Genomic DNA, 25,815 nt, shown 5'->3' with positions numbered 1-25,815 from the left:
ACAATACCCCAAAACAGTAACAGAAACAAAGGCGATAACAACAGGTGACTCACTCTCATGACGCACAGTTAATGGCGCCCGGGTCCTTCCTCCTTCCCCACCAGCTGAGCACACTGAAATCCATCCCCGCCACTCACACGCTCTCTTCTCATCCATGGTATTCCTCGTTTGTATTCTTCACTTATTAATCTCAAGTTCACGTGGGTTAGCAGTCGATGAAGCACAATGAATTACGCTACACGAGTAAAAATGTACTGCCACACACTACACGCGTTTGTCTACGGTGCAGTAAACGATCAGTAAAGTTCGTCTTGCTGGTAGGGACATCACAATTTCGCTTTTATTTCGCCAGGGATGTAGTTTGTTTGGTATGTAATAGCAATCTTATTTATTACCGGATAATACTTCCTATTAGTCAAATGAATGTGAAAGGATCGAGGGGCTGTAGTAATATTAAAAAAACAATGAGTCAAAAAGGTCACATCTTCGCTGAGTGGCTCAAGCGATGTGTTGACTCCATGGTTGGCTCAGATTGTGTCTGTTTCACAGTTCAGCTTTATCTTTTACGATAGGAGGTTTATAAATTACTGTTCAATATTTATAGGCTACATTTTTTCACATTACTCTTTGTTCTATTCTGAAAAACCTAGCAGAGAGAGGGAGGGAGGAGAGGCCCCACTGAATCCAAAAGGGCCCGGTGTGAGCGATTCCGAATCAATTTTCACCTACGGTTGTAGTGAATAAATCTGGCGTACTGTGTTGCAACAAATTTCTTTAAATATTCAAGAAACTATTCCCAGAGGAAGCCACAACTATTCCTGCAGGCAAGGACATATCATGGCGGGTACTCGTAGCACCATGCATGGCTGCCTGCACCATCTGCCACACGCTGGAGCACTGCCTCACGATCCAAGCTGAACCAAAGCCCACGCACCCGTGTTGAGGACACCTTCCTGCTGCCAAGGTCACTGTTATGCACAAGACTGGACTGAAGAGAGCTTCTGGTCAAGAATAGTAATATTTTAAACCATCTATGATCATGTTCTATAAGTGAATGTTAATATGTAACTAATAGACGGAAAAAAAATAAATATATAAAAATTGAAGTGGAAATCCTTCCCAGAAAATATGAAAATGTTGCGGCTCAGAAACCAACGCTGGCTATCTTGGTGTCGCTGATGCTTAGGAGCAAAGACCTCCCACATTGGCACTGCAGGCATCACTGCCCACGCGTTGCCATAACAGTGAATAATACCACATGGCATCACGCTCTTCAGCCACATTAGAATGCAAACACTATATTTCCTCAATATTGTAAAAAGCAAGAGAATGTGAGGAAAAGACCTTTTCTACTCTGCTACCTCCCTCAAGATTCATTTCAGTTTAATATGTAGTGGTAGACAAGGCTTTGGAGCACAGCACCAGGTACTTAATGGCCACCTGATGCCAACGCACCACACAAAGTTCTTTTCAGTGTATCCAACTATTCAATCAAACTGAATGGAGCTAACAGACTCAGCCACACCTCCAGGCCAGGTCCAGTTAGCTGCCCAGGTCAGATGAGGGGAAAGGTAGGAAATTATCACAGTACAGAATGACTAAAGTTCTGCTGTGCTGTATGAATGCTGCATAGCTGCCTTTGTATAGTGTTACTGCAGTGTAGCTGATGAGGATTGGTCCTCTCTGCACTACAGGCCCAGATGCCGAGACATAAGGGTGTGTCTGTGTGTGTGTAGACTACAAGTATTTAAGAATTCAAGTTGCAAAGGGAAGTTGCAATAAGCCAGGAGACCATGTGGCAGGCCCTGTATGGTGCCTTCTCTCCACTAGCTCCTTCATGGGGATGTCAGCCAGGTAAGTAGGAATTAAGAGTAAGACCACTAACATAATGGAAATAACACAAGGTCTTGCACATAGATTTTTTTAATTAAAGAAATAACACCAGATGGTGATTTTAACGCTTTCTGCGAAGAGAGAGAGAATTATGACGCAGCCAGCGAGCACGGCGGGAGCCTCCCTTGGTCTGAGAGAAGTGGAAGCCTCGCCCCAGTCCGCGGTGCTTCCTGCCGGCAGACGTCTTGCCACGCATCTCCCTGTGCTTGTGTGTATGCCCGCAAATCCAGTTGAGAGAGGCGTCCTTGCGTACCACGTTGTGCCGGATGTCGACCAGAATGACCTCGTAGTACTTGTAAGTGGAGTCCTGTGCCACCCAGTAGCTGTTCAGCACACGCAGGCCACCCAGACGACGCCCAGTACGCTCCTGTGGGAAAGACCGGGTACAGTCAGTACTCCACGGTGGGCCAGGTATGGAAAGACCCTCAATTCCCTGAAAGGCTGCCTAAGCTAGGAGCAACACAGCTCACCTGCTAACCTCAACCCATATTCAGAAACACTTAGCTCTCACTATTTTCAAAGGCCACAGAGATGTTTAACCAGGTATCTTCTGTCAGTAATGTAAAATCTTATCAATCTGCCACCAGAAACATAAAAACACTCTAAAAACTCATGTAGCTTCAACTAGAGCCTTTCAAAAGTGGTCAAGGTGCAGTGCAAATGTTTCTTGTTACTCCACCACACACCTCTCCCAGCCATACACAACAATGGTCACTCATCATCTCACCATTACTGGATACTTTGCCAGAGATACAATAAAATACTAATGCAACAATACTACTCAATTCCTTGTATCACTAATTTCCTAGGATCTGTATTTGGGATAAGGGAAACATTTCTTCACCTGAAAAAAATACCAAGAAAAAATCAGGTGTGTTTTATATTAGGATTTCTGAGAGTGTCTTGTGGTGCCATGTGATAAACAGAACAGCCATCTTGCTTCCTTATGTGTTTGCTGTGATGTGTTGTCTGTTGAGTGTTGTCACTGCTGTGGGTAAGACAAGTGTAATTTTCACTGCCACTTTCCCTCTGTGTAGGTCTTGGACAGCCACTTCACCTGTGACTGTGTGCCTCAATGCTGTTATTGCCTCATCCAAGGTGAAGGTTGTGCCACTTCAATCAAATCTTCAATACCTCTTGCAAAGACATCAGTAATGAGAGAGAGAGAGAGAGAGAGAGAGAGAGAGAGAGAGAGAGAGAGAGAGAGAGAGAGAGAGAGAGAGAGAGAGAGAGAGAGAGAGAGAGAGAGAGAGAGAGAGAGAGAGAGAGAGAGAGAGAGAGAGAGAGAGAGAGAGTCCCAAAAGTACGACAAACAAGGTGCAGTGATCTCCAAGGGCCATCCATTGTGAGTGCCAGACAGTTTGGCAAGGAGGCTGGTCTATCCTGTTGAGTGTTTCTAAAGATGTATTGATTTTAGAAGTTGTAGTGTTCAATGCTCTACTCCACAAGAAATCATGACATTTTTGTTTGATCACTTTCTTATATTCCCTGGGTTTATAAATTTTGTAGATGTTTTACAGTGATATATCCGGCAAAACTGCTGCAATAATTCAGAAATGTGCACTGGTATGTCAAGACTCACCACATACTTCAGTCCTATGCTGGTCTTATTTCACCCGCCTTGCAGACTAATGACCCGTAAGTTGGGAGTACAAAGTATTGCATGTGAAAGCTACTTCTATTCTTCAAAGCCAAAACCATCTGTCAAAATCCCAGCAGTGGCAAGATCTCACAAGTTTAAATCACCTCATTACCTACTGGTGTTTTTGCATTGAAATGTTACTGCAAATTCCCTCAAATACCAAAATTTCCAACCTTGCTTGACAACTACACAAAACTGATGGAAGACAAAGCTTACTGACATGTTAGGAAGGAAAGAACAACATTTATCCTACGAGAGAAAAGGTAAATACAAACCATTACCTTTAGATGCTACTTGACTGTATTACAACTTCCCATCTTTAAAGCAGAGTAAATATGTTATTATTCCTCTCACTGGTACACTGATAAAAAAGCTAGATACAAAGAACACACTTGAATCTGAAACTAAATAATGTCAAAGATAGGTTTGTATTTCCTTGCCAATTGAAAAGCCTCAAAATCCAAAAATAGATTGATTCCAGCCCCAGACCAGCATAAGAGAGGTGGTGGTGTGGCAGTGGGATGCTTGTGGGAATACTTGTGTAAAAGAAATCAAAGTAAACACACCAGAATACAGTACGGCAAGCAAATATCTTTATGTCCAACAAGCAACTTTGATCCTAGCAAGTCTTAAGGCATAAAAGCAAGCAGAAGTAACAATATTCAAGGTATTAGGACCACATGGACACTGCAAAAGTCTGAATGCTCTACACTAGGCAGCTCCTGCACTAACCATGTCTATTATCCTTCCACACATGCTGTCAGCCTTCCTGTTGGTACCAGTCTTCCCTATCCACATAATCATCTAACCTTCTCTTGAAACTACATAGTGTGTTGGCGATGACCCAAGCTGCTAAGCCTATTCCACTCATCCACCACTCTGTTCGTGAGTCAGTTCCTACCAAGCTCTTTCCTACACGTAAACTTATCTAGCTTGTTTGGTAACAAAATAAATAAACAAATAAAATAAAAAAAGCAAGGCGCCACAACACTGTAGTCACGTGGTACCAGTAAGTGTTCAAAGCAACTAAAATGACTGACCCCTTGACTGCTATGGCTTCTCTCTAGTCATATTACAGTAGTGTGCTGCAGGTTTTCAGGTGCAACCCTGATACCCATCACTAAATAATCAAGTTTTTCTAAGCTTCCAGGACTTGTAAAGGGTGTGGCACAAATGCTTCCAACATTTTAAAGATTAACAAAAGGAAAAATATGCAAGATATTTCTGCTGCACCCTGTAATTATATTTTAAATCATCTCGAATCACTCACATGAAGTAAAAATTGTCATATTGCAGTTACCATGCTGTTAGAAGGTTAAACTTGTGAAAGTAATAACAAAATTATGGCAGGGTAAAAAAAAAGAACTAACACAAATCACTTCAAATATCAAGATATACAAGGCAATGGATCACCTGGCTGGCATCCACCGCCACCACCACTACCAAGGCTTGCACGGGCCACCTACCTCCGCCAGGGACTGCAGGTTGCGGGTCGGCTTCAGCTGGTTGACGCCGTGGCTCTTGGGCTTGCCGTAGGTGGCGCCCTTGGGCACGGGGCGCTTGCGGCCACCGCGGCGAATACGGATGCGGTAGATCACGAAGCCTGGAGGGGGAGGGGCACGCAGGTTAGAGGAGGGAGGGGATGGGCTGGCAGTGTGTGTGTGTTTGGAGACAATCAGTGCTTCTTGTATGACTCAACATCGTCCATATGAGTGGTGCATGGGTTATCATCATTTTAAGTGTGGCAACATGTGCTATGCCTATCTCCTGTAGTACAGTATGGTGGTCTATGTGACTGCCCTTCTCTACTAGGGGCTGACGGGCTAAGAGTGAACGATGTGTGTGTAGTGTTTGGTCTCGGCCATCCTATGTAGGGTTGCTGGCCTGGTATACACTACAGCATAGTAAGTGTTTTAGACACGTCTAAGAGGAATATTTACCTTTAAAAGTAAATTACAAATACCTACACAAGTGAATAACTGCACTTTCCTCAGAAGCAAAACTTTAATTGGTCTTTAGTCTTTAGCATGCTGGAGAGAGAGAGAGAGAGAGAGAGAGAGAGAGAGAGAGAGAGAGAGAGAGAGAGAGAGAGAGAGAGAGAGAGAGAGAGAGAGAGAGAGAGAGAGAGAGAAATATACACATTCATCAGAAGGGAATCTAGGAACCTGATATAATAACCTTTTCATCAATGCAAACAGTATGACAGATTGCCAATATTACATAAAAATTAATCAGGACCGAATTATCTTTCTAGTGGATGTTTTTTCCTAACTTTTTCTTCCCCTTGGCAGTTCCTATCCTGTAGAAAAGGGAGACAAATAAATAAATAAATAAATAAATAAATAAATAAATAAATAAATAAATAAATAAATAAATAAATAAATAAATAAATAAATAAATAAATCAGGGGTCAGCCATTGAAAAGGCCACTCCCAACATACAAATGAACATAACAGAGCAGAACACACCTTGCTTGGCCTTGTAGCCGAGGCGCCTCGCCTTCTCGGGGCGGGTGGGGCGAGGGGCACGGTGCAGCTTGTTGAGGTGGCGGTACTGCCAGGCGCGCACCCGCAGCAGGAAGCGCATCACATCACTCTGCTTCTTGCGGTAAATCTCTTGCATGTACTTGTAGGCCCCCATGGTGGCCGCTTGTCCCTGGGGAGAGGCAGGGTGTTAGAACATGGAAAGAAGTGGAAGCATGTCATAATGAAGGGTCTGATGTCAGCTTAGGGTTTTGTTTATCAGCAGTACCTATGAATGGTGCATTATCTCTCATCATGACACACACACACACACACACACACACACACACACACACACACACACAGAGGCAAATATATTAACCAATAACCTCACTGGAATAAAAGATTAATTTCTTACATCACACAATAAGCATAAAAATGTCCAATATCGTAAACACCACCTATTGGTAACTACAACAGTAATCCTTCACTCCATAACCACACATACAACTGCTTCATTCCTACAAACACTACAGCATTTCCAAACTAATCCCAAGCCCACAAGCCTCCTGACCAGCTCACAAGGTGCCCTGGCTGGCGAAATACACACTGAAAAGACACCCAATCGAATATTGAAATAACATTAACGTCTGTATTCGAGGGGTGGGGTACATCGTTAGGTTTTGATTAATTCTGTTATTTCACTCATCCCTTCACTGTGGTAGATCATAAGCTCAAGACAATTACTTAAATATTCCCACAATTCCTGCATCTGAAGACCTTAACTATCTCTGCCGTCACACACATTACTAGTGGTGGCAATAACCTGTCTTTACCGAGTATCAATTATTAGAACGAGGGGCAGGCAGAGGCAACACCGTATTGAAATAACAACCAATTCCTGCATTTAAGACCCCAACCTGCCACAGCCGTCACTAATATAACTAGTGGTGGTAACAATCTGTCCCTTTACCGAGTATTAAGTGTGAGGCGAGCGAGGGGCAGGCAGAGGAACCAACATACTGAAATAACACTCAATTCCTGCATTCAACACCCCAACCTGCCACACCCGACACAAGTATAACTGGTGGTGGTAATAATCCGTCTCTTTACCGATTATCAAGTGCGAGGCGAGCGAGGGTCAGGAAACACAGGTGGCCAGGCGTTGCTCCCTCACAGGTAAACACAAGGCAAGCAAGAAAAGCACAGATGAAATTTACAGTTCTGGACGATACTATGAATTCCAGCGGAGCAAATTAGGCTTATATATCCTGCATGTGGTAGCACTTGGCACGAGAGGCGGCTGGTATGCACGTGTGTGGCGGGTCAGTCTGTCCACAACATTGCCAGCCAAACACACCATGCCGCGCACCACATGGCCTCCTTCAACACACTCCTGTTAGCGCCCTCCCCGCCTTCCAACAGCGCCCTCACGCCTCACGCCGTCCCACCATACGCCATCCAACCTTCCCCAGGACCGCCAGCACCAACAAGCACTTCCAAACGTTCATACACAGAAAAATGTTCGAGGCAGTGACCTACCGGGGCCGCCGATGAAGAGGGAAAGACAGGCTGGCCAACCTCTCCGAGACAACAGACTGGCGCGATGGTTCTTTTCAATCACAACAAAACCTATTATAAATACTATATCTTCCATCATAATCCTAGTACACTCGTCACTAGTTTATTTAAGTAGATAGATTAAAAAGTGTAGTTGAAATCATTGTTAATACGCTTTCTTCATAGGAACAAAAGGGTAATATATATATATTTTTTTTTTTCCTTCAAGATAGTACCGACATCTCTTCCAGGTGACATCAATTCTAAAATTATTTATTTAAGCAATAATATTGAAAGAAATTATCTGAAATCATCGCTATTGTTTTTACATACATGTGATCAGTGCAGAAAATATTAGTGACCCTTACAAATGAAAACTAAAGAAAACAAACTTTTTTTGTTTTCTTGGGGGAGACTAATGATAAGAAACGAGTATTTTTTTTTTTTTTTATGTAGGAAGGACACTGGCCAAGGGCAACAAAAATACAATAAAAAATTTAAAAAAAAATGCCCACTGAAATGCCAGTCCCATAAAAGGGTCAAAGCAGTGGTCAAAAATTGATGAATAAGTGTCTTGAAACCTCCATCTTGAAGGAATTCAAGTCATAAGAAAGTGGAAATACAGAAGCAGGCAGGGAGTTCCAGAGAAAGGGATGAATGATTGAGAATACTGGTTAACTCTTGCGTTAGAGAGGTGGACAGAATAGGGGTAAGAGAAAGAAGAAAGCCTTGTGCAGCGAGGCCGCGGAAGGAGGGGAGGCATGCAGTTAGCAAGATCAGAAGAGCAGTTAGCATGAAAATAGCGGTAGAAGACAGCTAGATATGCAACATTGCGGCGGTGAGAGAGAGGCTGAAGACAGTCAGTTAGAGGAGAGGAGTTGATGAGACGAAAAGCTTTTGATTCCACCCTGTCTAAAAGAGCAGCATGAGTGGAACCCCCCCCCCAGACATGTGAAGCATACTCCATACATGGACGGATAAGGCCCTTGTGCAGAGTTAGCAGCTGGGGGGGTGAGAAAAACTGGCGGAGCCGTCTCAGAACACCTAACTTCATAGAAGCTGTTTTAGCTAGAGATGAGATGTGAAGTTTCCAGTTCAGATCATAAGTAAAGGACAGACCGAGGATGTTCAGTGTAGAAGAGGGGGACAGTTGACTGTCATTGAAGAAGAGAGGATAGTTGTCTGGAAGGTTGTGTCGAGTTGATAGATGGAGGAATTGAGTTTTTGAGGCATTGAACAATACCAAGTTTGCTCTGCCCCAATCAGAAATTTTAGAAAGATCAGAAGTCAAGCGTTCTGTGGCTTCCCTGCGTGATATGTTTACCTCCTGAAGGGTTGGACGTCTATGAAAAGACGTGGAAAAGTGCAGGGTGGTATCATCAGCGTAGGAGTGGATAGGACAAGAAGTTTGGTTTAGAAGATCATTAATGAATAATAAGAAGAGAGTGGGAGACAGGATAGAACCCTGAGGAACACCACTGTTAATAGATTTAGGAGAAGAACAGTGACCGTCTACCACAGCAGCAATAGAACGGTCAGAAAGGAAACTTGAGATGAAGTTACAGAGAGAAGGATAGAAACCGTAGGAGGGTAGTTTGGAAATCAAAGCTTTGTGCCAGATTCTATCAAAAGCTTTTGATATGTCCAAGGCAACAGCAAAAGTTTCACCAAAATCTCTAAAAGAGGATGACCAAGACTCAGTAAGGAAAGCCAGAAGATCACCAGTAGAGCGGCCTTGACGGAACCCATACTGGTGATCAGATAGAAGGTTGTGAAGTGATAGATGTTTAAGAGTCTTCCTGTTGAGGATAGATTCAAAAACTTTAGATAGGCAGGAAATTAAAGCAATAGGACGGTAGTTTGAGGGATTAGAACGGTCACCCTTCTGAGGAACAGGTTGAATGTAGGCAAACTTCCAGCAAGAAGGAAAGGTAGATGTTGACAGACAGAGCTGAAAGAGTTGGACTAGGCAAAGTGCAAGCACGGAGGCACAGTTTCGGAGAACAATAGGAGGGATCCCATCAGGTCCATAAGCCTTCCGAGGGTTTAGGCCAGCGAGGGCATGGAAAACATCATTGCGAAGAATTTTAATACGTGGCATGAAGTAGTCAGAGGGTGGAGGAGAGGGAGGAACAAGCCCAGAATCGTCCAAGGTAAAGTTTTTAGCAAAGGTTTGAGCAAAGAGTTCAGCTTTAGAAATAGATGTGATAGCAGTGGTGCCATCTGGTTGAAGTAGAGGAGGGAAAGAAGAAGAAGCAAAGTTATTGGAGATATTTTTGGCTAGATGCCAGAAATCACGAGGGGAGTTAGATCTTGAAAGGTTTTGACATTTTCTGTTAATGAAGGAGTTTTTGGCTAGTTGGAGAACAGACTTGGCATGGTTCCGGGCAGAAATATAAAGTGCATGAGATTCTGGTGATGTAAGGCTTAAGTACCTTTTGTGGGCCACCTCTCTATCATGTATAGCACGAGAACAAGCTGTGTTAAACCAAGGTTTAGAAGGTTTAGGACGAGAAAAAGAGTGAGGAATGTACGCCTCCATGCCAGACACTATCACCTCTGTTATGCGCTCAGCACACAAAGACGGGTCTCTGACACGGAAGCAGTAGTCATTCCAAGGAAAATCAGCAAAATACCTCCTCAGGTCCCCCCAACTAGCAGAGGCAAAACGCCAGAGGCACCTTCGCTTAGAGGGATCCTGAGGAGGGATTGGAGCGATAGGACAAAATAAAGATATGAGATTGTGATCGGAGGAGCCCAACGGAGAAGAAAGGGTGACAGCATAAGCAGAAGGATTACAGGTCAGGAAAAGGTCAAGAATGTTGGGCGTATCTCCAAGACGGTCAGGAATACGAGTAGGGTGTTGCACCAATTGCTCTAGGTCATGGAGGATAGCAAAGTTGTAGGCTAGTTCACCAGGATGGTCAGTGAAGGGAGAGGAAAGCCAAAGCTGGTGGTGAATATTGAAGTCTCCAAGAATGGAGATCTCTGCAAAAGGGAAGAGGGTCAGAATGTGCTCCACTTTAGAAGTTAAGTAGTCAAAGAATTTCTTATAGTCAGAGGATTTAGGTGAGAGGTATACAGCACAGATAAATTTAGTATGAGAGTGACTCTGTAGTCGTAGCCAAATGGTGGAAAACTCGGAAGATTCAAGAGCGTGGGCACGAGAGCAGGTTAAGTCATTGCGCACATAAACGCAGCATCCAGCTTTGGATCGAAAATGAGGATAGAGAAAGTAGGAGGGAACAGAAAAGGGGCTACTGTCAGTTGCCTCAGACACCTGAGTTTCAGTGAGGAAAAGAAGATGAGGTTTAGAAGAGGAGAGGTGGTGTTCTACAGATTGAAAATTAGATCTTAGACCGCGAATGTTGCAGAAGTTAATGAAGAAAAAGTTGAGGGGGGTGTCAAGACACTTAGGGTCGTCGACAGAAAGGCAGTCCGACCTGGGGACATTTATGGTCCCCTCCCCAGATGGGGACTCCGAGGCTGGTGTAGGAGTCGCCATGATAATTTTAAAATTTTTGAGTGAAGGGTGTGTGTGTTATTAGGTGCTTATAGTTTTGTGTGGAGGAAGAGAGTTGTCTTTAGAGGGCAGGCTGTGACTGCCCCCTTGTGTTGTGAGACACAAAGGGAAACGTTCAGTGAGGTCACAGCTGGGTTTAATGATAAGTTCACAGCACCCCCTGAACAGTGCTTTAGACCTCACTGGGAGTAATTATCGTTTTGGCAGGTGTCTACTGCCTCCTCCTACTGCCTCCTATAAAATCCATTTATGACTGGCGTAAATAAATCAAGGCCAGAAGGAGACTAACAGTAGCAAGCATTCTGACAGTATTTGTACTACTACCTACTCACTGAGGTAATATTGGTCCTACCTTCCCTGCAGGGCTCTCACTTCTAGGGATTTTGTCCCCAGACTTGGACTTTTCATACATTTAGTGACTGACATTCAGGGGATTTTCGCTCTGTGGGAATTTACAGCTGTTATTAATATCTAATACCTAAAATTATTCGTTAGCGTTTACTAAATGGCAATGCGCAAGCGAGCATTATCTAATGGAGTCTACAACATTGAAGTTTCAGCCACTCATGTGCAGCAACGCTTATTAAAGGCAGGTTTACACGGGGCTGTTTTTCCACCCAGCTGGGTGAAAAAAAAAAAAAAAAAAAAAAAAAAACTCATTAAAAAGCATAAGTGAATCCAATTTTGAGTCTAGCCTGAATCCAAGTTGCTCATCCCGGAATCTTCGAGCTTTGAGAAGTTTCCTCTACCGCTCTGAGTCAGGCGTCACACCATCACCCCTCACTGCTGCCCTTTACCAGTATCAAGTAGGAGAGCGAGGGGCAGGCAGAGGGAATACCGAACTGAAATAACATTCCATTCCTTTATAATTATGACACCAGCCTGCCACAGCTGACACAAATATAAATAGTGGTGGTAATAATTTGTCCCTTTGCCAAGTATCAAGAAAAACAAGGGGCAGGCAGAGGGAATACCTTACTGAAATAACACTCAATTCCTTTAATTACAACCCCAACCTGCCACAGCCAACACAAATATAACTGTAATAATCTGTCCCTTTACCGAATGCACTGCCCCAACACAACACTTGGAAACACACCCACACACAGGTCATCACAGCACTGCTGCACACGGAGGCACAGACACTTCTCAGTGGGCCAATAAAACATTTGTGTTGCATTATTCAGTATGCAGTGTATTTTTCCTTCAATCCACTTCTATACATATAAATAAATTGTGCTTTTGTGCATAAAAATACATTACACCCATCACCAGTTACTGGAAATACTAAAATATATTACCTAACTACTCTGTGTTTTAAAATAATTCTTCAGTATCGACACATTAAAATCAAACTATAAAATCCTTGTGGTAACTCATTCTCTTATCACCTACTGTGGCTGTGGTGCTAATTAACATGTAGGCACAAAACCTCCCAGTGCTACTCTCTCTCTCTCTCTCTCTCTCTCTCAACATTCCAAGTTTTATTTCTGGGTTGCTTACTGAAATCATGTCCAGGGATTGGCCAATATATGTGTCTTCTCTAGCTGTTTCTCTCCCTTGCATCTTCTGTTGCTTCCACTTTCTACAAGTCTACTCTCAATCCAATTCTCTTTCAGTCCCTTCATCATCCATACTCAGCAGGTGTTTTAAAGATGTCTTCATAGGTTTCTCATTCCCTCTCCTTACTAGATGGCCAGATCACACACACACACACAGATGCACCATTACTCTCAGCACCAGGAGTTGGGAGGCAAGAAATCATGGTATTGTGCCCAACATGCTAACCAGACCAGCCCACAGCAGCCTCTATGCATCACAATACTATCACATGTGCCGTACAACCACTATTACACAGGGCACATTCCCCACAGCAAGCAGTTCCCACCCACACAGCCAGGAGTCAAGTCAGAGGGTGACTGCTTCCATGAGCCCTCCATGTTCACACCTACCATCTCGGTGCATATCTGAAGAAAGCGTCTGAATTAAATTTTCACGTTTATTCGTAAGTACACTACTGTCATAAGCTGATGCTGTTGTGATAAATTATCGTGATAACGATATCGGGTCATCGGTTATCCGATAATTACTTTTCCCGCGTTACTGATTCATCAGCTTTGTCGATACTTTGTTCCAAACTAGCAATGATCAATAATTTTTAGTTTTTGGAACATGAACATGTTGAAGTTTTAAACTTTCAGAGTCAAATGTAGTTATTTTACTTAAAGCAACACTTTTTATTGGTGAAGAGACAGGATAAGCATTGAATTTGAATTTTTTCTAAGATTTTTCCAAGTTTTCTAAGATAAAGATAAAGATTTGGATTTATCAACTTTTTTTTTATTCAAAATGTCATTATCTTTATCAATAGTATTGGAATTCTGAATTTATTGATTTATCGATTATTGGGCAAAAAATTTATCGCCAGTTATCAATTACCAGTTGTCACCGATAAGATTATCGTTATTGATTTATCGGTTATTGTGGTCATTTTTTTTTTTTTTTTTTTTTTTTTGTTATCACACCCACCTAAGATTACTATACTTTTAAGTGAAATAATTACAAGACCTGAAGGATTTTCAGATGTCATTCTGCATAAGAGAAGTTCCCTCGTAAGAATGTTTGCTCAAGGAATCAGTAATTGCTTATAAAAAAAAGGTTACTGGAGCACTCTGCTCTCTCATCACAACTATTTCCAAAGGCCACAGAGATGATTAAACAGGTTCTCAAGAACGTTTCTCCTGTTAATAATGCAGAAACCTTGCTAATCTCTCTCTACAACCACAAAACACCCTTAAAAACACGTGCCACTTCTACTAAAGCATTTTGAAAGTTGTCGAGGTGCAGCGCATAAGTGTTTCAGAGTACAGTTCCTTTCCGCGGGAATCTTGCCCTGTGTAGCAGCAGCTTAAGGTAGCCAAGGCACCACCACCTCAACACCACCACCACTACCACCATCACTGCCATCACTGTCATCACATCTATTCATCCTTCAGCTTCTCTGCCAGGTCATCGGGAAGGTTGTACAGCCCACATACCTTGTTGGCTGGCAGGGAGATGTCTGTGGGAGACAAGGAGGGGGTTTAGTAGTAGTAGTAGTAGTAGTAGTAGTAGTAGTAGTAGTAGTAGTAGTAGTAGTAGCAGTAGTAAAAGTATGTCTGAAAAGTGCAGATAAATAGAAGGATTGGGAAGATTACAAGAAAAAAGAGAAGCAAGAGGAGGAAGAGCATACTAGACAACTCTTGATAGAAAACAACAACAACAACAACAACACACACACCTTCCATTCCCTCTAAAACACCTTTAAATCTCCCTTACAGTCCCAAAAACAGCCACTTATTCCTATCCCTCCTCTCACTCCCTCTACAACACCCTCACATATCCCATACAATCAATGCAGTGTGCCTCAATCACCAGAGTACCCACCTATCTTCCTAGGGTATGCCAGGCCCAAGTTGTTCATGAGGTCAATAAACTCCTCCTTGCTCTTGGTCAGGCGAGGATTAAACTCCTTCTCTTCTGCCACAGATGTCACGGTATGTCCTGTTGGCGCAGACAAAGAGATGTTTTACTTGTTGTGGTGGTGGTGATGGTGGTGGTGACATTCTCAGGGTCAGTAATGAGGGTAGGACAAGAAATAAAGTTTTCAAGCTTGTAAAAGTTAGATTTAAAGGATAGGAAGGAATTGGTTCTAAAATGTGGTGGTAGATGAATGGAATGGACTCAGCATTCAGGTTGTTAGTGCTGAGTCATTAGGGAGCTTTAAAAGATTAAATGGATAAATGGGGATGACAGGTGGAACAAACTAAACTCACAAACATCAACAAGAAAAAGTGAAAAAAACATACAAACCACACTTCCATATGTACCCAAATCCTCTTCAAAACACTTCCCTAAATCTTCAATGCCTTAGACCCTCACTACCCTCACTGTAATCATCCCCCAACACAGTCATGGGCCATGTAAACACCATCAAAAATTACAGTTCTCCCAAACCCTCTTTAAAATACACTTACTCGTACCTACATGTTTCCCAAATGCCTCGGCACCTCACTGCCCTCACTGCACACTCACCAACATAGTCATGGGCTGGGTAGAGAGCAAAGTCGTCAGGGAGGCTCAGGATCTGGGAGTGGACTGACTCATAGAGGGTTTCGGCAGATCCCTCCTGGAAGTCGGTCCGGCCGCACCCTCGGACGAGCAGTGCGTCGCCAGTCAAGGCAAACTTTTCCCCATGACACACATAGGTAACGCAGCCTGCAAGGAATCAGTGGTGTGAAAGATACTGCTTGTTTTTCTGTTTGTCGTTTCTTTCCTACAGGGTTCCGAGCTGCTAATACAAACGTCCAGAGTCATATGTAGAATCAAGATCAAGAGGAAGGTGAGCATCAAGGATACAACGATACAGTCACTCTCAGGAATTAATTGAGCAGTTAAGATTTCAAAATTCTTCCGTATAAAAAACTGATAAATAAAAAAATGATGATGTACCTATCGAGATCTTCAAATTTTTCCATGTTTGTATGCTTAACAAAGCTTTAATTTTTGTCTATATTGCCTCGTGTGTATTTGTCTACCATCTCAAACAAGAATTCTTCACCTACTCAGTGAGGTTTTATAATCAACTTTACATATCAGAAACTGAAAGGTCTTAGGAATTCATTGTGCAATTAAAATCTTAAAATTATTCTGTGTTTGTGCACTTAACAAAATTTCAAAATTCTTCAATATTTGTGTACCTACTTTGCAAATTTCTTTCATGTTTATGCACTTAACAAGATCTCAAAATTCCTTCATATTTATGCACTTAACAAGATTTAAAGATTCTTTCATATTTGTGTATTTAACAAGACCTCAAAATGTTTCAATATTTGTGTACCTCCTTAGCAAATTTCTTTCATGTTTGTGCACTTAACAAGACCCAAAATTCTTCCACCTCATCTCTTGTATTTGTAGTCTTCTGTACCATGTCAATGACAACAATTCTTTATCTACTCAACAGTATTTTACAATACCTTCCATCTGTCAAAACCTTTAATAATTTACCATATTCCAGCTTCAAGAATACTAAGACTACTCAATGGACCTTTACAATTATCACATATACCATTCTACAGCTAATCAACTGGCTTTCAAAATATCTCTATATATCATTGTCTCTACAATAATTCTACACCTAATCAACTGGGCTCCAAAATTTCTCTATATATCATTGCCTCTACAAGAATTCTACACTTAATCAACTGGGTTTCAAAATTTATCTGTCATTTTCTCCAAAGCCTGTCATATGGCAGGCCTCTATGGCTACTCGATGGGATGTCAAAATTCTCTTATTCATGGTCTGTAAAGCTTCCCCTGATGAGCATTTGGGTCTACAAGGTGATAAATATGTTGCTATTTTTTTTGTTTTCAAGTTGCTAATGTTCTCTGTAGGATTATCATGAAGATTTTCTTAAGAATTGCAAGATTCTCTAGAAATAATGCTTACAGGTTCATATTTTTAAAGAGATAAATAAAGTAAATAAAGTAAAAATACATGTAGGTACATCTTTTAAGATTATAAGAAATACAATAAAGGTCCTTAATTAAAGACTCATTGAAAATTTCCAAAGGAGTCTTAAAGTTCTAAAAAATAAAATAAATGAAATAAAATAAATAAAATAAATAAATAAATAAATAAATAAAATAAATAAATAAAAATAAAAATAATAAATGAACTATACATGTACCTTAAATTAATAAATGAACTATACATGTATCTTTGTGACTCTGTAGACCTCTAACAATTCTCCTCAAAGTTGTAGTTAGTACTCTACAAAGCATTTAAAACTCTAAAAAAGTTGCACACCAGTATTAAAAAAGAAAAAAAAAACATATATATATATATATATATATATATATATATATATATATATATATATATATATATATATTACTGTATGACTACAAACCTCTGACAAATGTTTAAAAATCCATGCATGTAAGACTACAAATCCTTCAGAACTCTTTCAACATTCCTGAGGTTCACTAAGACTCATCACTGCTGTTCATCCCTTCACTGCGACATACAACAACACACACCACTACCACCAATGTATGGAGTCTCAATAACCACCTGCAAGAAAGAAGGTGACAAAAAAATAAAATAAATAAATAAAAAAAATAGATCTTGCAATTTCTAGCCAGTGCAGTGTTTGCAGGTGGGTGTGGAGCAAGAAAAGGTGCCTTGGAGAGGTTGGTGGTGAAGGAAAGGTGTGTCAAACAGAGGAATTGTTGAGGGCACTGACCATTGGTGTGTCCCGGGGTCTGTCGCACCTCCAGCTCCTGCTCGCCAAACTTCACCACCTCCCCGTGCTCGACGTGCACATCAGCCATGGCTCCTGACTCCTGTTGGAGCCAAACACACACATATACACACATCTTAATAATAATAATAGTAATAGTAATACAAACTTTATTTATTCAGTTTGTATACTAAAATTGAATCACTTTTTGGCTTCAGAACAGTTATGTACATTCAAAGTTAAAAGTCATACTGAAAACAGAAATGTCTATGAAAGTGTGCTCATTAAAATCATACAAAAACTCAAATCAATTTCTCTCAAGTAAAACCTAAAAAGTAAAAAAAAAGAAAAAAAAAACCTTTCATCTGCTCCCACTACAGAGACACACATCTATCTTCCCACTACAGACAGACAGACAGACACACAAATCTGTCTGTTTATCTAGGTATACAGCAGGCTGGCAGTCACACAGGAGTGGCCCAGACAAGACACCACACGCTCACACATATGTACACATGTCACTCATACTCTTAACCGAGGAAAGATACATATTTACAGAAACATAAGTAGATAGATATATATTTATGTAAATGAACAGATACACAGAAGTAGGGAGACAGGAGGTAATTATGTAAGAGAAAAATGTTTAAATAAAGATATAGGTAGACAGATAATTATTACAGTCTTACATCAAATCATGAAACACAAACAATAAATAAAAAATAGTAATAATAATAAGAAATAATAATAATACTGTATATCAAAAGCACTAATTTTAGTCCAGTCATGAAAAACAAGGTACATACATATTTTAGTGCACGCACGCACGCACACACACACACACACACAAGCTTGACTCACACTTACAGACCACAAACAAGTAAACAAACAGGTAGACACAAACCTTTGAGATGACAGACTGGCAGGAAGGCACCAGTTTCTTCAGCAGGCCTGTGCCGGTGATGTGGTCGGCATGCATGTGGGTGTTCACTGGCAAAGAGGTTGAAGGGAAATGTTAATGTAGTCGTCCCTCATTTCAGTTTCCATGGTTTCACTTTACATGGATTGCTGATGACTACAAATTCAAATAGCATATAGTTTATTGGTAAATGTTTTCAACCATATAAATGCAGTTTTTCTTTATTTACACAATGTTCTGGGAGTTCAGGGGTGTTCTTAAGAGGGGGCATTAATTTTCCATGAGTGTGTGTCTCACCTCACCCCAGTGGATAATGAGGGATGGCTGTACAACAATCAGACATCTGAGGTACGAAAGGCATCGATGTCTCTTGTTTATTGAAATTATCAGAAGTATAACCATAATTTCAAAACAATTTGAAGGAAACATTTAACAAAAATTTTTTCCCCTCAATAGAAGAATAGACAAATAATTACAGAAAACGTGAAAGAGCACCACTGACAAATACTTATTTAATTATTCTACTGGAAAGACACACTCTGACTAATTCTTATTTATCTATTTATTCTACTGGAAGGGACACACATCTGATTCCAATTCACTATCTACCGTATAATCTTTTTTTTTCCCATTATTAGAAAACACTGCTAATGATGGCACCTGACACGACTGCATCAATCCCACACTTACTTGCTCCCTATACCTAAGTGTGAGTGGGAGTTGAGGGGCAGGAGGCCAGTGTGAGGCAGGGTTGCTCAGAGTACTGGCTGGAACATGTACTGGGTTGCAAGCTCTTGTTTACTGGGTTGCAATATTGTAAACAGATATGTAAGGTGTGTGTGTGTGTGTGTGTGTGTGTGTGTGTGTGTGTGTGTGTGTGTGTGTGTGTGTGTGTGTGTGTGTGTGTGTGTGTGTGTTACCTAGTTGTTATTTCCAGGGCCTGGGCTACACTGGTGAGGTAGTGAATAAATCTGGCGTACTGTGTTGCAACAAATTTCTTTAAATATTCAAGAAACTATTCCCAGAGGAAGCCACAACTATTCCTGCAGGCAAGGACATATCATGGCGGGTACTCGTAGCACCATGCATGGCTGCCTGCACCACCTGCCACACGCTGGAGGATAGTTGTCTGGAAGGTTGTGCCGAGTTGATAGATGGAGGAATTGAGTTTTTGAGGCATTGAACAATACCAAGTTTGCTCTGCCCCAATCAGAAATTTTAGAAAGATCAGAAGTCAAGCGTTCTGTGGCTTCCCTGCGTGATATGTTTACCTCCTGAAGGGTTGGACGTCTATGAAAAGACGTGGAAAAGTGCAGGGTGGTATCATCAGCGTAGGAGTGGATAGGACAAGAAGTTTGGTTTAGATCATTAATGAATAAGAAGAGAGTGGGAGACAGGATAGAACCCTGAGGAACACCACTGTTAATAGATTTAGGAGAAGAACAGTGACCGTCTACCACAGCAGCAATAGAACGGTCAGAAAGGAAACTTGAGATGAAGTTACAGAGAGAAGGATAGAAACCGTAGAAGGGTAGTTTGGAAATCAAAGCTTTGTGCCAGATTCTATCAAAAGCTTTTCATATGTCCAAGGCAACAGCAAAAGTTTCACCAAAATCTCTAAAAGAGGATGACCAAGACTCAGTAAGGAAAGCCAGAAGATCACCAGTAGAGCGGCCTTGACGGAACCCATACTGGCGATCAGACAGAAGGTTGTGAAGTGATAGATGTTTAAGAGTCTTCCTGTTGAGGATAGATTCAAAAACTTTAGATAAGCAGGAAATTAAAGCAATAGGACGGTAGTTTGAGGGATTAGAACGGTCACCCTTCTTAGGAACAGGTTGAATGTAGGCAAACTTCCAGCAAGAAGGAAAGGTAGATGTTGACAGACAGAGCTGAAAGAGTTGGACTAGGCAAAGTGCAAGCACGGAGGCACAGTTTCAGAGAACAATAGGAGGGACCCCATCAGGTCCATAAGCCTTCCGAGGGTTTAGGCCAGTGAGGGCATGGAAAACATCATTGCGAAGAATTTTAATACGTGGCATGAAGTAGTCAGAGGGTGGAGGAGAGGGAGGAACAAGCCCAGAATCGTCCAAGGTAAAGTTTTTAGCAAAGGTTTGAACAAAGAGTTCAGCTTTAGAAATAGATGTGATAGCAGTGGTGCCATCTGGTTGAAGTAGAGGAGGGAAAGAAGAAGAAGCAAAGTTATTGGAGATATTTTTGGCTAGATGCCAGAAATCACGAGGGGAGTTAGATCTTGAAAGGTTTTGACATTTTCTGTTAATGAAGGAGTTTTTGGCTAGTTGGAGAACAGACTTGGCATGGTTCCGGGCAGAAATATAAAGTGCATGAGATTCTGGTGAAGGAAGGCTTAAGTACCTTTTGTGGGCCACCTCTCTATCATGTATAGCACGAGAACAAGCTGTGTTAAACCAAGGTTTAGAAGGTTTAGGACGAGAAAAAGAGTGAGGAATGTACGCCTCCATGCCAGACACTATCACCTCTGTTATGCGCTCAGCACACAAAGACGGGTCTCTGACACGGAAGCAGTAGTCATTCCAAGGAAAATCAGCAAAATACCTCCTCAGGTCCCCCAAACTAGCAGAGGCAAAACGCCAGAGGCACCTTCGCTTAGGGGGATCCTGAGGAGGGATTGGAGCGATAGGACAAAATAAAGATATGAGATTGTGATCGGAGGAGCCCAACGGAGAAGAAAGGGTGACAGCATAAGCAGAAGGATTAGAGGTCAGGAAAAGGTCAAGAATGTTGGGCGTATCTCCAAGACGGTCAGGAATACGAGTAGGATGTTCCACCAATTGCTCTAGGTCATGGAGGATAGCAAAGTTGTAGGCTAGTTCACCAGGATGGTCAGTGAAGGGAGAGGAAAGCCAAAGCTGGTGGTGAACATTGAAGTCTCCAAGAATGGAGATCTCTGCAAAAGGGAAGAGGGTCAGAATGTGCTCCACTTTAGAAGTTAAGTAGTCAAAGAATTTCTTATAATCAGAGGAGTTAGGTGAGAGGTATACAGCACAGATAAATTTAGTATGAGAGTGACTCTGTAGTCGTAGCCAGATGGTGGAAAACTCGGAAGATTCAAGAGCGTGGGCACAAGAGCAGGTCAAGTCATTGCGCACATAAACGAAGCATCCGGCTTTGGATTGAAAATGAGGATAGAGAAAGTAGGAGGGAACAGAAAAGGGGCTACTGTCAGTTGCCTCAGACACCTGAGTTTCAGTGAGGAAAAGAAGATGAGGTTTAGAAGAGGAGAGGTGGTGTTCTACAGATTGAAAATTAGATCTTAGACCGCGAATGTTGCAGAAGTTAATGAAGAAAAAGTTGAGGGGGGTGTCAAGACACTTAGGGTCGTCGACAGAAAGGCAGTCCGACCTGGGGACATTTATGGTCCCCTCCCCAGATGGGGACTCCGAGGCTGATGTAGGAGTCGCCATGATGATTTTAAAATTTTTGAGTAAAGGGTGTGTGTTATTAGGTGCTTATAATTGTGTGGAGGAAGAGAGTTGTCTTTAGAGGGCAGGCTGTGACTGCCCCCTTGTGTTGTGAGACACAAAGGGAAACGTTCAGTGAGGTCACAGCTGGGTTTAATGATAAGTTCACAGCACCCCCTGAACAGTGCTTGAGACCTCACTGGGAGTAATTATCGTTTCGGGAGGTGTCTACTGCCTCTTCCTACTGCCTCCTATAAAATCCATTTATGACTGGCGTAAATAAATCAAGGCCAGCAGAAGACTAACAGTAGCAAGCATTCTGACAGTATTTGTACTACTACCTACTCACTGAGGTAATATTGGTCCTACTTTCCCTGCAGGGCTCTCACTTCTAGGGATTTTGTCCCCAGACTTGGACTTTTCATACATTTAGTGACTGACATTCAGGGGATTTTCGCTCTGTGGGAATTTACAGCTGTTATTAATATCTAATACCTAAAATTATTCGTTAGCGTTTACTAAATGGCAGTGCGCAAGCGAGCATTATCTACTGGAGTATACAACATTGAAGTTTCAGCCACTCATGTACAGCAACGCTTATTAAAGGCAGGTTTACACGGGGCTGTTTTTCCACCCAGCTGGGTGGAAAAAAAAAAAACTCATTAAAAAGCATAAGTGAATCCAATTTTGAGTCTAGCCTGAATCCAAGTTGCTCATCCCGGAATCTTTGAGCTTCGAGAAGTTTCCTAAACTAAATAATGTCAAAGATAGGTTTGTATTTCCTTGCCAATGGAACAAAAATAGATTGATTCCAGCCCCAGACCAGCATGAGGTGAGGTGGTGGTGTGGCAGTGGGATGCTTGTGGGAATACTTGTGTAAAAGAAATCAAAGTAAACACACCAGAATACAGTACGGCAAGCAAATATCTTTATGTCCAACAAGCAACTTTGATCCTAGCAAGTCTTAAGGCATAAAAGCAAGCAGAAGTAACAATATTCAAGGTATTAGGACCACATGGACACTGCAAAAGTCTGAATGCTCTACACTAGGCAGCTCCTGCACTAACCATGTCTATTATCCTTCCACACATGCTGTCAGCCTTCCTGTTGGTACCAGTCTTCCCTATCCACATAATCATCTAACCTTCTCTTGAAACTACATAGTGTGTTGGCGATGACCCAAGCTGCTAAGCCTATTCCACTCATCCACCACTCTGTTCGTGAGTCAGTTCCTACCAAGCTCTTTTCTACACGTAAACTTATCTAGCTTGTTTGATAACAAAATAAATAAATATATAAAATAAAAAAAGCAAGGTGCCACAACACTGGAGTCACGTGGTACCAGTAAGTGTTCAAAGCAACTAAAATGACTGACCCCTTGACTGCTATGGCTTCTCTCTAGTCATATTACAGTAGTGTGCTGCAGGTTTTCAGGTGCAACCCTGATACCCATCACTAAATAATCAAGTTTTTCTAAGCTTCCAGGACTTGTAAAGGGTGTGGCACAAATGCTTCCAACATTTTAAAGATTAACAAAAGGAAAAATATGCAAGATATTTCTGCTGCACCCTGTAATTATATTTTAAATCATCTCGAATCACTCACATGAAGTAAAAATTGTCATATTGCAGTTACCATGCTGTTAGAAGGTTAAACTTGTGAAAGTAATAACAAAATTATGGCAGGGTAAAAAAAAAGAACTAACACAAATCACTTCAAATATCAAGATATACAAGGCAATGGATCACCTGGCTGGCATCCACCGCCACCACCACTACCAAGGCTTGCACGGGCCACCTACCTCCGCCAGGGACTGCAGGTTGCGGGTCGGCTTCAGCTGGTTGACGCCGTGGCTCTTGGGCTTGCCGTAGGTGGCGCCCTTGGGCACGGGGCGCTTGCGGCCACCGCGGCGAATACGGATGCGGTAGATCACGAAGCCTGGAGGGGGAGGGGCACGCAGGTTAGAGGAGGGAGGGGATGGGCTGGCAGTGTGTGTGTGTTTGGAGACAATCAGTGCTTCTTGTATGACTCAACATCATCCATATGAGTGGTGCATGGGTTATCATCATTTTAAGTGTGGCAACATGTGCTATGCCTATCTCCTGTAGTACAGTATGGTGGTCTATGTGACTGCCCTTCTCTACTAGGGGCTGATGGGCTAAGAGTGAACGATGTGTGTGTAGTGCTTGGTCTGGGCCATCCTATGTAGGGTTGCTGGCCTGGTATACACTACAGCATAGTAAGTGTTTTAGACATGTCTAAGAGGCCTATCCCTAACCTTTAAAAGTAGATTACAAATACCTACACAAGTGAATAACTGCACTTTCCTCAGAAGCAAAACTTTAATTGGTCTTTAGTCTTTAGCATGCTGGAGAGAGAGAGAGAGAGAGAGAGAGAGAGAGAGAGAGAGAGAGAGAGAGAGAGAGAGAGAGAGAGAGAGAGAGAGAGAGAGAGAGAGAGATATACACACTCATCAGAAGGGAATCTAGGAACCTGATATAATAACCTTTTCATCAATGCAAACAGTATGACAGATTGCCAATATTACATAAAAATTAATCAAGACCGAATTATCTTTCTAGTGGATGTTTTTTCCTAACTTTTTCTTCGCCTTGGCAGTTCCTATCCTGTAGAAAAGGGAGATAAATAAATAAATAAATAAATAAATAAATAAATAAATCAATCAATCAATCAATCAATCAGGGGTCAGCCATTGAAAAGGCCACTCCCAACATACAAATGAACATAACAGAGCAGAACACACCTTGCTTGGCCTTGTAGCCGAGGCGCCTTGCCTTCTCGGGGCGGGTGGGGCGAGGGGCACGGTGCAGCTTGTTGAGGTGGCGGTACTGCCAGGCGCACACCGGCAGCAGGAAGCGCATCACATCACTCTGCTTCTTGCGGTAAATCTCTTGCATGTACTTGTAGGCCCCCATGGTGGCCGCTTGTCCCTGGGGAGAGGCAGGGTGTTAGAACATGGAAAGAAGTGGAAGCATGTCATTATGAAGGGTCTGATGTCAGCTTAGGGTTTTGTTTATCAGCAGTACCTATGAATGGTGCATTATCTCTCATCATGACACACACACACACACACACACACACACACACACACACACACACACACACACACACACACACAGAGGCAAATATATTAACCAATAACCTCACTGGAATAAAAGATTAATTTCTTACATCACACAATAAGCATAAAAATGTCCAATATCGTAAACACCACCTATTGGTAACTACAACAGTAATCCTTCACTCCATAACCACACATACAACTGCTTCGTTCCTACAAACACTACAGCATTTCCAAACTAATCCCAAGCCCACAAGCCTCCTGACCAGCTCACAAGGTGCCCTGGCTTGCGAAATACACAATGAAAAGACACCCAATCGAATATTGAAATAACATTAACGTCTGTATTCGAGGGGTGGGGTACATCGTTAGGTTTTGATTAATTCTGTTATTTCACTCATCCCTTCACAGTGGTAGATCATAAGTTCAAGACAATTACTTAAATATTCCCACAATTCTTGCATCTGAAGACCTTAACTATCTCTGCCGTCACACACATTACCAGTGGTGGCAATAACCTATCTTTACCGAGTATCAATTATTAGAACGAGGGGCAGGCAGAGGCAACACCGTACTGAAATAACACCCAATTCCTGCATTTAAGACCCCAACCTGCCACAGCCGTCACTAATATAACTAGTGGTGGTAACAATCTGTCCCTTTACCGAGTATTAAGTGTGAGGCGAGCGAGGGGCAGGCAGAGGAACCAACATACTGAAATAACACTCAATTCCTGCATTCAACACCCCAACCTGCCACACCCGACACAAGTATAACTGGTGGTGGTAATAATCCGTCTCTTTACCGATTATCAAGTGCGAGGCGAGCGAGGGTCAGGAAACACAGGTGGCCAGGCGTTGCTCCCTCACAGGTAAACACAAGGCAAGCAAGAAAAGCACAGATGAAATTTACAGTTCTGGACGATACTATGAATTCCAGCGGAGCAAATTAGGCTTATATATCCTGCATGTGGTAGCACTTGGCACGAGAGGCGGCTGGTATGCACG

The 25,815-nt window shown here is 42.1% G+C and overlaps 2 protein-coding genes across 3 annotated transcripts; both read right to left on the bottom strand.

The window, feature by feature from the left end:
* Nucleotides 1-1,907: 1,907 nt before the first annotated feature.
* Nucleotides 1,908-7,649, bottom strand: LOC135092218 (large ribosomal subunit protein eL15). 2 transcript variants are annotated; one of them, XM_063990551.1, is made up of 4 exons: nucleotides 7,540-7,649; nucleotides 6,004-6,190; nucleotides 5,002-5,138; nucleotides 1,908-2,260 (listed from the first exon to the last, which is right to left on the bottom strand). In XM_063990551.1, the coding sequence occupies exons 2-4, from the start codon at nucleotides 6,173-6,175 to the stop codon at nucleotides 1,955-1,957; spliced, it is 615 nt and encodes a 204-aa protein (XP_063846621.1). In that variant the 5' UTR covers nucleotides 6,176-6,190; nucleotides 7,540-7,649; the 3' UTR covers nucleotides 1,908-1,954. The 2 variants fall into 2 exon arrangements, with proteins under 2 accessions (XP_063846621.1, XP_063846622.1); XM_063990552.1 differs by lacking the exon at nucleotides 7,540-7,649 and adding an exon at nucleotides 7,111-7,358.
* Nucleotides 7,650-12,254: 4,605 nt separating this feature from the next.
* On the bottom strand, nucleotides 12,255-24,612 carry LOC135092216 (persulfide dioxygenase ETHE1, mitochondrial-like; the record flags this gene model as incomplete). The annotated part of the gene is made up of 7 exons (XM_063990548.1): nucleotides 12,255-14,141; nucleotides 14,507-14,623; nucleotides 15,155-15,337; nucleotides 17,368-17,467; nucleotides 18,269-18,354; nucleotides 23,528-23,664; nucleotides 24,491-24,612. Coding segments are annotated over 7 exons (825 nt in total), but the record flags the coding sequence as incomplete, so codon positions are not given.
* Nucleotides 24,613-25,815: the final 1,203 nt, after the last annotated feature.

Source organism: Scylla paramamosain, chromosome 39 (genome assembly GCF_035594125.1).
Source record: "Scylla paramamosain isolate STU-SP2022 chromosome 39, ASM3559412v1, whole genome shotgun sequence".
In the NCBI taxonomy this organism is placed as follows: Eukaryota; Metazoa; Arthropoda; class Malacostraca; order Decapoda; family Portunidae; genus Scylla; species Scylla paramamosain.
This window is presented reverse-complemented; position numbering and strand designations above follow the sequence as displayed.

Excerpts from the sequence above, each read along its gene's own strand:
- LOC135092218 (XM_063990551.1), bottom strand. The coding sequence starts at position 6,175 with ATGGGGGCCTACAAGTACATGCAAGAGATTTACCGCAAGAAGCAGAGT. Across the intron at positions 5,139-6,003 it reads CGGCTACAAGGCCAAGCAAG|GCTTCGTGATCTACCGCATC; the intron begins GTGTGTTCTGCT and ends CTCCCCCTCCAG. Across the intron at positions 2,261-5,001 it reads ACCTGCAGTCCCTGGCGGAG|GAGCGTACTGGGCGTCGTCT; the intron begins GTAGGTGGCCCG and ends TCTTTCCCACAG.